The following is a 10543-nucleotide window of genomic DNA, read 5'->3' as shown; positions in this document are numbered from 1 at the left end:
CCGCGGGCCGACACGACGCCGGAAGTGGTCAACGTGGCGCGCCTCAAGATTCTAAAGGACTAGGGAATTCTCTGACGGATAAGATTTCCTAGGGATGGCGCAATATTTACAAATTACAAGTGGATCACGGGAAAATTAAAAGTGATGCTATTCTCAATTATGAATATACATAACGTATATGTCATATATTTTCGTATATAAAATTTTATATATAATTGTGTATATTTTTTGTATATAAAATTTGCGAAATACAAAGAGGGCAAATGAAACAGCGAATAATATAAAATGTATTCTTTGTTGCATGCACACCATAATAAAAAAATAAAAAAATAAATTCCATCATGTTTAGAAGATATATGTATATATATTATAGCGTGTATTATACATATAATATATATATAATTTTATATATAATATATACAGAGTGTGAATCAGAATGAACCAGTTTTTTTACCCCATGAGACAAATTCTCGACTCTAATTATAAAATAATTATAATATAAAAATATATATAGATGCATAATAATTTTGATACGGTGATAATTAGAGTGCGATAATTTTTCTTATAGGATAAAAAACTGGTTCATTCTGATTCACCCTGTATACATAAATATACAGGGTGTTAGTTAAGTATGTTGCCATACTCAACAGAGCGATTCTTTGGTTTATTTCAAGTCCATAAAAACATGTGTCCTAAACAGTTTAGTTTCCGAAATACAGGTGAATGTTCGCATACGTTTGACGAAACGGTAAATTGCGTTGGAGATATTTTCCTGCATAAATATGCCTTGCTCCACGTGAGTTACCATTCGCACAACCGTAAACAAAGTGACAAAGTCAAAGTCAAAGTCACAAAATCAAAAATAGACTTCAATTCTGATGTTGCTGTGGGTCAGTTAGAGCTGCAGTCCACTTGACGCTACAAATGCTTCGAAGCATTCTTTGATTAGTCAATTCGTAAAATTTTTTGTTCTGATTGGTCGCTCAAACGCTTCGAAACGTTTGTAGCGTCAAGTGGACCGCAGCCTAGCTTGTACATACGTTTTCAACAATTCATCTACTTGTTTTATTTCATTAGAACTGAAGCCTGTTTTTGTTTTTCTGTTTTTGACTAGTTTAAGCTGTATTTCTTTCAAATAAACAGATTATTACTATGCGTTTAAATTTTTTTATTTTGGAAACTAAGCCATTTAGGACACATGTTTATATGGACTTTTTTACTTGAAATAAATAAAAAAATCGCTCTGTCGAGTATGGCAACATACTTAACTAATACCCTATATATGTAAAACATTACATACAATGTGTAATACATATATTATTCATATATATACATATATATCTTTTAAACGTGATATATTTAATATATATACACATAAAAAATTATTCAAAAAATAATTTACAAATTACAGTAATTACTCTTTTCTTCTTCTTTTTCTTATTATTATTATAGGACTTCCTGTATTTCAACATTCGTCATTATTCACACATTCAGTTACAATTATACCTCTTAAATATAATCCATGTAGAAACAAAAAATGAATATACATTGCCCTCTTCTACAATTTCTTTAACTTATATAATATACATATAACAACTGCAAAAAAGCAGATGACTATCACGATTGTGTATAGCAGCAGTTCATAAATCTCTCCTACAACAAAATTCCCTTAGATCAGGAATAGAAATATTTTATAATAAAAAAAATAACCTCCGTTAGCTGGCGATCCTTTGTTTCAATGGGATGTCGCTCTCGGAATCGCTGGATTCGTTGATACACGCAGGGTCGTCTAATGACACAGACCTCTCTCTCTTTATCTCTGTCTTTATCTCTTTATCTAACCTCTCTCTCTTTATTTCTCTCGTAATATCTGTCTTCTCCACTTCATTCTAAATTTACATTACGTTAAATTATATTTTGCTGTGTTCACATATTACTAGATATAAATTTAGTTATAGTGTTATGTTATTATATATAAAAATATTTATTACAATATACTATTGTAGAATCATATTTGTATCACGTAAAATTTATATCATGTCAAATTATGTTGAGATCATAAGCAAAATAACTAAAGATGACTTCGACTAGATTGCGATTAATTTAATCGACCGGTTAATTGTTAACTCGACCGGTAAAATCGCTTAAGACAAAATCTAATATACAATTCGTTATTCTTATTCTTTTTTTACCTTAAATATAATTCTGTTAATTAATTTAACAGTTTTATTTCTATTATTTAATAAAATATTGCTGATTAAATTAATTGGAGTTTAGTCAGAGTCACATCATAAGGATATAAAATGTGTTTTACCTTTATCTTATAGTTAATCTGTCTCTTAATTATATTAGATCGCGATACGTATCTATCGGCCATAGATTGTACTCTCCTAACGTCAAAGTCTTGATCAATCCTGGTCACCATCTGTGTTCTCTGCTCTTCGGAGGTCACATATAAATCATCCGGATGATGATAAGTGTTGTGTATGTTGTAGGCCCTTTTATTGTAAAACAATGCTGCACACACTGTACATTTAATCAACTCCGGCGGCATAGTCTCCCTTTCTCTCTACAAAATAATTGCGTTGTAGAGACATTTATACACAAGTAGAGAGTTTTCACACAAGTATATATAAAATTATGTCAGAATTACATTCTTTAATTATACTTTAAAGTCATTCATTTTCATATGTTTAAAACAATAAATAGTAACTTTTAAAATATGTTTGTATTATATTTATCTTTCTTACTGTCGTGTGTATCCTTTCCAAATGCTGTTGCAAATTGAACTTTACAATATATTCGACGCCACATAAATGACAATAGTAAACGTTCATTGCTTCATTCATAGAGTTGAATTTGATTTTGTTACTAGGCGGAGGAGTGGCTATCGGTTTAAACAAGTGTACCATTCTGAGAAAAATAATACAATCAGATAATAATTCCATAAATATACATTCTTGAAAGTGGATCGACTGATAAGCTGCTACCTTTTATGAATAGATTTACAATGATATTCCAATGCTTTTTTATTGTAAAATAATATGTCACACTCCTCACATTTTCTGTGTTGATCTTTATTCTCGCTTTCAGTTGCATCATGCAAAGTTTGATGAGTATCTCTGTGATTCTGAACAAATGTGTTTTCGTAAAATTATTACAGAAACAGGAGAGAAAAACAGTATACACTCATAAAGCACTTACCTTTAGAGGAAATTGCTGTCCACAATAGGAACAATGGAATTTGGTTGGTGAATTGGGATGCATTTTAAATCTGTGCCTTATTGTTGCCCGTATTGAATCAAACGACTGATTGCATATATCACACAGAGTGTTTTCATCACTTTTCTTTTCTATTGGTCTTCCACGACCATCTATCTCTTTATTTGCATGTCGCCTGTATCAAACATGACAAAAAACAAAACACTTGGATAAATACAGATAATAAATAATAAATTTTATATTTATTTCATACATAAGTATATATTTTTTCATATAGAAAATAAAAAAGGTCAAAATAATGATGGGCTAATAAAATAAAAAAATGAAAGATATAGAGCTAGAAAGTCTAAATTTGATCCTACAATACATTGATTCTGGATCAGATTTATTTAAATCATATTCTTTCTCTCTCTCTCTTTCTTTCTCTCTCCTACACTTCATTTCTCATTAATTTCCATCTCCAAAGGTAACACACTTACTATTTTTTAAGACTTCAATCAAACTCCAATTGACTTAACAATCAGCAATATTTTATTATCTAAGTAATACAGCTAAAACTATTAAATTAATTAATAGAAATATTTAATGTATCGAAAAAGAATGAATTGAGAATGAACGATTCTGTTAGTCGAGTTAATCACTAATCAAGTTAATCAGAGTTCGGTTGAAATCGTTCTCATTTTTTAAGTAGAACATTTCCAACTTGTTTCATACATAAATATAAATTGGTAAATCATAACAACATGAAACATATTCAAATTCAAGTCATGCCATGCTAATGCTCAATGTTTTAGTTCGAATTGTCCGGATCGTTCCCTTGGATCTCTTTCCACGTTGCGTGACACACATTTTGGAAAATATCACCGATTTCATTAATAACATCGCGGAATTACGATTAATTAATTTGAACCGACTGTGAATCTTAACTTGGTTATGACGGCGACGAGTGTATACCTAAAGTGTTGCTGCAGCGCTTCCTTGGTGTCCAACTTCGAGTCGCACAGAACGCAGTTGTACTTGCTCCTGGTACTCATTTAGGCGCTCGGAATCTGCGTGAACGGAGCGAGTAAGATCCGCACCGAGATTCGAAGCAATCTCGTCCTGATCGTCGCAAACGGTCGCGTTCAGCAAGAGCGAATACCTGCCGACATTCGCTGCATCCTCGTCCACTCGTTGACAGCCACAACCTAACCTACTAACTTCGCGCGCGAAAGGGAGAATTGCGACTGGGAGACACGGGTCTTTTTTTTCTATTTCTATAATTTCTAGACAGAACTTCTTTTTCTCACTTTAGCCGAATATCAAGCTTACTTAATTCACTTTAAATTTCAAAAGTGTATCCTAGCTCAGCTCTAGAAGAAAAACAGAGAAGAAAAAATCTATTTTCGGCCATTTTAATTGCATTGAAAAAATGCGCCATCTAACTAGGATGTGACGTACAAATAAACGTATATCCTGAAGAGTCGATATGACGCTGGTGTTTTTATGAGGGAAGAGGGATTTGGCGAGATTTTAGGGAATGAAAAGAATTATTTTTGTCAAAAATTTTATAATATAATTCGGACTTTAATTCTATTATGTGTGTGACTTAGTATTAATTTTTTAAAAATAAAATTTGGAATAATAACAATCACTCTTAGTTAAAGATTATGTTACGCTTCCAATTTACATAATTTTGGTAAATAAAAAAATATTCCATAAAGATATTGTTCGCTATTATATAATTGCATTTTTCTGGTTATTATATCAAAGACAAGTATGAAGTAATGAAATTTTAGTATTTGACAAGTTTTTCATAGAAGACGTATATATATATATATTTATTTTTTTTTCTATAAAGTGGTATGTATATAAAATTAAGATCTATAAATTAAATTTAATACTGTCGTTCGACAAGTTCTTCCATTTTGTTAGTCGTAATAAAATATTTATTCTTCGGTATAGAGAGTATATATATATATATATAAATCTAAAACTCTAGAATATATCTATCAGTTCCTTGCTTAGCATGGAATAAAGATCAAATAAACGTTTTAAAATATACATCTCCAATTTTTTCGTGCTAATTTTTATCTCTAACACCTAATTTTTATCTCTAAGACGTAATTTTTATCTCTAAGACATAAGTTTATGTTAACACTTTGCTGATGAGGTTTTAATAAGCTGATATTGATAAATAAAATAAAAAATTTAATAAACTAAAAAATTAAAAAAACCGAATAAAATTTAAAAAACTACTTTTCATATTTTTTTTGAACCAATATATTCATAAACTTTGAAAAAATTAGCAAAGTGTTAACAAGGACCTTAAATTTACCACGAATGTTCATACACTATACAAAAATGAGTCAGCCTTCAAGTGTGTTCGATAGTAAGAAAGATTTTGAAGTTTTACAAGGCTTCATCGTCGAAACTCGCCAACGTTGGAGCCAGCACTCTCTAGTAGCGAACGGCAGGAATTAAGTTCAACACCTAATAAATCAATCATATTTAAAGAATGTTACAACAGTTGTAAAGTTGTTTTTTCTGCTGAATGCAGCCAATATTTCAAGCAGCCAAATCTCAATTCCTTCTCTCAGAATTATATGGGTCAACTTATTTTTGTATAAACACTTCATTCATATGTTAATAATTTCGATAAATGCAATTGTTGATATATCGGCGATCATTGCCCATCAGTCACACCTTGCGCTGCTAATTCTGCGAGCGTTCTTTCGAGGTAACTATGGTCGGGATAGCCGTGACCGGACATGGACGGTCCGAGCTCGGTCTTGTGATGGATCTCGTTCCACGTGACGACGTCCTCGCGACCAGTAGTGACTGATCGGCCGATCGTGAAGATCAGTCTGCGCTCAAACGCGACTTGCAGTAATCTCAATACACGGCGACCAAGACTGTTGTCCGGAAGGTAGCATACACGGGGGAAGCCTACGGCGTAATACGCTTGGCCCGGATTCGGATGTTCGTTACTCTGAATTCCGGACGGAATGCTGAGAAAATTAAAATTGATATAAATATTTTCCCTTGAATATATTTATATATACTTATTCAGAGAAAGAGATATTAATTCATTTATTATCCAATATTTATCTCAAATTAGATTCGTATCAAATTACTTACACCAAATAAAATTTATTTAAAATTAGTTCTTTTAAAATTGTTGATAGAAATCTTTGAAGAATATCGTTATGACGCAAGAATTATACGAAAAGATTTCCGTTCTTTCTCTTTTTTATCTCACTTACTCGTAAGTAATTTGTATGGTATTGGTGTTCAGGAAGCCCGGTAATGCTCGCGGTATCCGCGTCCAGTTCATCATGCCCGGCGGTTGATTGCCCCTTTTCTCGCCGTAAATCATACGACAAACTGGACATTGTATATACATGGGTGGCTGCTGAGAGCTAAGCATCGCGTTCAAACACGCCAAGTGCAGTCTGTGCCTGCAACGCGTCAGTTCGACCGTCAATGGCTCCGGAGCGCCCAAGCATACCGGACACGAATCGGAGCCATCGCTTTCCACCACTTTCACATACTGGGATATTACATCCGACGTAGCGTCCATCCCTACATTAATTAATATTAGACATATTAGTATCATTCCGGACGTTCGAATCTGTGACGTCTTCCGAAAAATATCCCAAAACACAAATATACAAATGCGTTCAAATATCAAAATTATAATTTATATTCTAATTATGTTCTAATTAAATGAATATATATGAATAAATTATTTTCTCATACTAAATTAAAATTAAATGTAAATATGTAATTTATAAATGATTGAATAGCTAAAACAAGTAATGTATTTTTGTAAGCACACACCGAGAATAGAATCCTTGAACGCGTCGTCGCTTCCCATGCTGCTGTCCAGCAAGTCTATTGGATTCTCGTGACTCAAATACGTGGACACGGTGTCCACGCTCGGCCTGCGACCGCTCTTAGTGCTGCTGGAATCGACGTCCAACACCGTGTCCCAGGTCTTCCTCTTCTGACCAGACTCCACATTTGTTGCTGCAGGATTGTTTTCGATGCCATGTTTGCTGCCGAATATGTTGAAATTACTGAGAATAACGCGCGCAATGTTTGTTGGTCCGTTCGTCTCCCCGCTTTTACTCTGAAAAAGACAATTCGCAAGTGAGGTCTCCAATAAAGGAACACCGCACTAAAGAAAAAACTCACTTTCTTGTTGTTTTTCTTTGTACTTCCGTTAGATGATTTCTTATGTGTAACTTTGACGGTGGAACTTTTGACCGTAACTGATGCGGATCTTCTCCCAGAAGTGACTTGCAATTCTTCCAGCGCGACTTTGACCAATGGATAAGGCGCCTGTTGTATACGTCTTATCGGCCTCACGTAGCCTGTACAACATCTCACTTGCGTCAGATTGCAAAAGTTGATGATGTAAGGGAAACCCAAGTAAGTTTTGGAAATATCAATGGTTTTGTCACCCTGGAAAAAATATTTCATTAGAAGACTTGAGCACAAAAATTGTTTACCCTGGAAATATTTGTTTGCTTACTCTCGCCCATGCTTCTTCTATAAGACATTGCACTTCCATGTCATAAGTATGCCAATCATCCGAGTCACCTGTCCATTCCCATTTGGCACCTTTGCCGGCTGGTGAACCTGGCAGATAAAACTTTCTCCTCACATTGTGCGTCTCGTCGCCATCGTCGCAGCATTGTGTTTTTGTTTTCAAATTGATGTAATATCTAATTTTTAAATAAATTAATGTATATTACTAAGATTTTTGAATATTGAAATGTAAAGTTTAACATGTTTATCTTTGTTTTTTTTATGAAAAATTTTAATAACTTAAATTGTTGACAGAGGTTGGTAAAAATATATTAAACCAAAATTTTAAATCTTCATTCAAAATATGAGAAATACATAAATACTTATACATGTATATTTAAAAAAATAATTATATATAAAATAAAAATAAATGTAAAATATACTAAAAATGTATTTTTTAAAATACAATAAAAAAAATATATATAAACTAAAAACCATCTCATTTTTATTATTTTCGTAATAAAATAAAAAGCAAAATTTGAAGTAAAAAAAAATAATCCCAAAAATCAATAAATTCATAAATTTTCAATAAATAATCAATTATATAATAGTAAAATTATTATATATAGTTCGCCATATACATCTGCTCATTCCATTCTCAACTTCTCTTTCTCTCTTTTTTTCTTTTTTCTCTACAAAACCCAAACATACACCTGCCTCACTTTTTATAGCGAGGCAAGTGCAATTAAGGCGGACAGACTACAATTACTACAAGCGAGATCGTATATCGACCGTGTCGTTCGGACCTGTCGAGGCTGGGATCCGCGTCGTTGAGGAACACCCGCGTGAGCTTCTTATAATGAGCCCGTTCGAGATGCTGCGACACGGCCGGACTATAAGGCCGCCAACGTCCGTGACGATTCTCCCACTCCCAGACGACCACCGCGTGTCCGTGCTCCTGCCCCTGGGCGCTCATCCTCTTACCCGTCGCTCTTCGCGGCCCCCGCGCTCTGCTCCGTATCCTCCCAGGGGAATTTCACACGCACACGCGACATACACTTGCAGCATAGCAGCAGCGTGGGAACATTTTCGAGTTTTCCCACGGTCACCGCGACGATCGCCCGATCGTCGCAAATCGAACTAACGAACAGTGAATTTGATCTACTTTCCTCTCTTTCCTGTCACTCGATGAGAAACACTCGATGTCTTCTCCCCCGTCCAACGATCGCGAAACGAAAACACGTCGTCGTGGAAATTCAGGATTCTCAAGGATTCTTTAAGAGAAATACAGAAGAAAATAAACACACTCGCACCAATGCGCACTCTGGTGCAAACTGAGGGTCGGCGCACGCGAAAGATGCCGTTGTGAACGGTGTGAAACGCGGCAGATGAGAGGATTCGATAAGTCGATACGCAAGATATCGAAACGACTTCGAGAGAGCTCGCGAGCTTCGAGCGATCGAGTTCCCAAGGATGACTACGATTTTAGGGCGACCTTGGTCAAACTCCGATTGATTTATATGTCCATTTTTACCAATGTAAATTAACTTTTTTAACTTATTTAATCTTCATATTTTTTGCTTATAAAAATTTTAAAAAGATGAATATAAGTTGAGATTTTTACATTGATAGAAATTAGATACCCAGGAAAAAATATGTTTCAGATAATAATTATATAAAATTATATATAATTATATATAAAGTATGTCCATATATATAACATTTTTTCCCGGGATATTTTTATGTTCTTTTTGTTCTGTTAGAAAAAGATATAGAATAAATTAAACCAAGATTTAAAAAATTAATCTATGTTGTTAGAAATGGACATAATTGTCAATTATAACTCAATTGACAGAAACGCTTAAAATTCTGTTGACCAACAAAAAATTAATAATTCTATCCATGTTAATAAAATAGTATTTTATAAATAAATCACTGTGATTATAAATTAATTGACATTTCAACCGATAGAATTACTTAAAGCAAAATTTCTAATTTGGTAATCTAATCTTTTTCCTTGGGTTAAACAAGTAAAATTAAACAAGTAAAAATAAATTCATGTTATATAAATCATCGATAACTGCCCTTCATTTCTTTTTTGGTGATCCATCAAGATTATATAAGCAAATTATGTATGAATATAAAAGGAGGTTTTAGAACTTACTTCGCGTAAATTATGGAGGGAGAAAATTCATCGAAATGTCGAGGAAAATTACTTCATCTTTAATTCATCTTTAATCTGATATACTTCGGGAGCCCTGAATTCTTCAGTCCGTCATTGCCGGATGATTTTCGCTTCTGAGAGAAAGAGGGGGTTTGTAAATACCCGTCAGCTGACCAGGGTATCTCAAGAAAGGCGACATTGGAGTGATTGAAGTGATTGGAGCACACTGGAATTCTATCCCAAGCCACAACAATAGTGAATTCATCGTGGAGGCGAGTTCGGACGCAGTTTAATCTGATACGCCGCGTATCCCGACGTAGCTGAGCGATACAGCACGGACGAGAAGCGGATACGTAGTGGGGGATACTGATAGATGCCCGTCAGCTGACGAGGATGCCTCGGAGATGCCTCGCTGTTAGCAGCGAGCGACGACGACGACGACGACGCGGAGGAGGTGGAGGCGGAGGAGAAGCGTAGGCATCCAGGGGATTGTTCGGGCCCTGCGGCCTGAGGGTGATCGGTGATCGAGAATTCGAGGATGTTCTGCGCGGAGGGCTCGTCGTCGAAGGGCAGCTTCCTGCAACAGAAGAAGGCAGCACGCGAGGATCGGGCGCATGAAAAGCGCAGAGAAGCCGCGGCTAC

At 34.6% G+C, this 10543-nt stretch overlaps 3 protein-coding genes across 5 annotated transcripts in view; 1 reads left to right on the top strand and 2 right to left on the bottom strand.

Moving 5' to 3' along the window:
* Window positions 1-1312: 1312 nt before the first annotated feature.
* LOC108722909 (zinc finger and BTB domain-containing protein 41) lies at window positions 1313-4529 on the bottom strand. 3 transcript variants are annotated; one of them, XR_001936621.1, is made up of 7 exons: window positions 4177-4529; window positions 3205-3397; window positions 2991-3130; window positions 2751-2913; window positions 2315-2569; window positions 1588-1889; window positions 1313-1341 (listed from the first exon to the last, which is right to left on the bottom strand). XR_001936621.1 is itself a non-coding variant. In XM_018448283.1 (7 exons), the coding sequence occupies exons 1-6, from the start codon at window positions 4254-4256 to the stop codon at window positions 1716-1718; spliced, it is 1005 nt and encodes a 334-aa protein (XP_018303785.1). In that variant the 5' UTR covers window positions 4257-4529; the 3' UTR covers window positions 1557-1653; window positions 1711-1715. The 3 variants fall into 3 exon arrangements, 2 of the variants coding, with proteins under 2 accessions (XP_018303785.1, XP_018303771.1); XM_018448283.1 differs by lacking the exon at window positions 1313-1341 and having other exon boundaries at window positions 1557-1653; window positions 1711-1889; XM_018448269.1 differs by lacking the exon at window positions 1313-1341 and having other exon boundaries at window positions 1557-1889.
* Window positions 4530-5533: 1004 nt separating this feature from the next.
* dx (deltex E3 ubiquitin ligase) lies at window positions 5534-8713 on the bottom strand. Its single transcript, XM_018448216.1, has 6 exons — window positions 8544-8713; window positions 7742-7934; window positions 7402-7671; window positions 7045-7336; window positions 6468-6786; window positions 5534-6212 (listed from the first exon to the last, which is right to left on the bottom strand). Exons 1-6 carry the CDS (start codon window positions 8711-8713, stop codon window positions 5888-5890), a joined length of 1569 nt encoding a protein of 522 aa, XP_018303718.1. The 3' UTR covers window positions 5534-5887.
* Window positions 8714-9852: 1139 nt separating this feature from the next.
* The window catches only part of LOC108722925 (ubiquitin-protein ligase E3B), an 8663-nt gene continuing 7972 nt past the window's right edge, over window positions 9853-10543 (top strand). The window contains 1 exon segment of the mRNA XM_018448311.1: window positions 9853-10543. This exon segment is cut by the window's right edge and continues 50 nt beyond it. Coding sequence (XP_018303813.1) covers window positions 10440-10543 — 104 coding nt within the window. The 5' untranslated portion in view covers window positions 9853-10439.

This window comes from Mycetomoellerius zeteki, unplaced genomic scaffold (genome assembly GCF_001594055.1).
Source record: "Mycetomoellerius zeteki isolate Tzet28-1 unplaced genomic scaffold, Tzet1.0 scaffold106, whole genome shotgun sequence".
Lineage (NCBI taxonomy): Eukaryota > Metazoa > Arthropoda > Insecta > Hymenoptera > Formicidae > Mycetomoellerius > Mycetomoellerius zeteki.
Note: the sequence above shows the minus strand (reverse complement) of the source record. Positions and strands in the feature narration are given on the sequence as shown.

Bases quoted from the DNA above. Each gene is read 5' to 3' on its own strand.
- LOC108722909 (XM_018448269.1), bottom strand. From the start codon at position 4,256: ATGAGTACCAGGAGCAAGTACAACTGCGTTCTGTGCGACTCGAAGTTG. The intron at 3,131-3,204 runs GTAAGTGCTTTA...ACATTTGTTCAG, and splicing joins GACAGCAATTTCCTCTAAAG to AATCACAGAGATACTCATCA. The intron at 2,570-2,750 runs GTAAGAAAGATA...ATTATTTTGTAG, and splicing joins TGGAAAGGATACACACGACA to AGAGAAAGGGAGACTATGCC.
- dx (XM_018448216.1), bottom strand. From the start codon at position 8,713: ATGAGCGCCCAGGGGCAGGAGCACGGACACGCGGTGGTCGTCTGGGAG. The intron at 7,672-7,741 runs GTAAGCAAACAA...TATTTTTTCCAG, and splicing joins TAGAAGAAGCATGGGCGAGA to GGTGACAAAACCATTGATAT. The intron at 6,787-7,044 runs GTGTGTGCTTAC...TAATTAATGTAG, and splicing joins GTTCAAGGATTCTATTCTCG to GGATGGACGCTACGTCGGAT.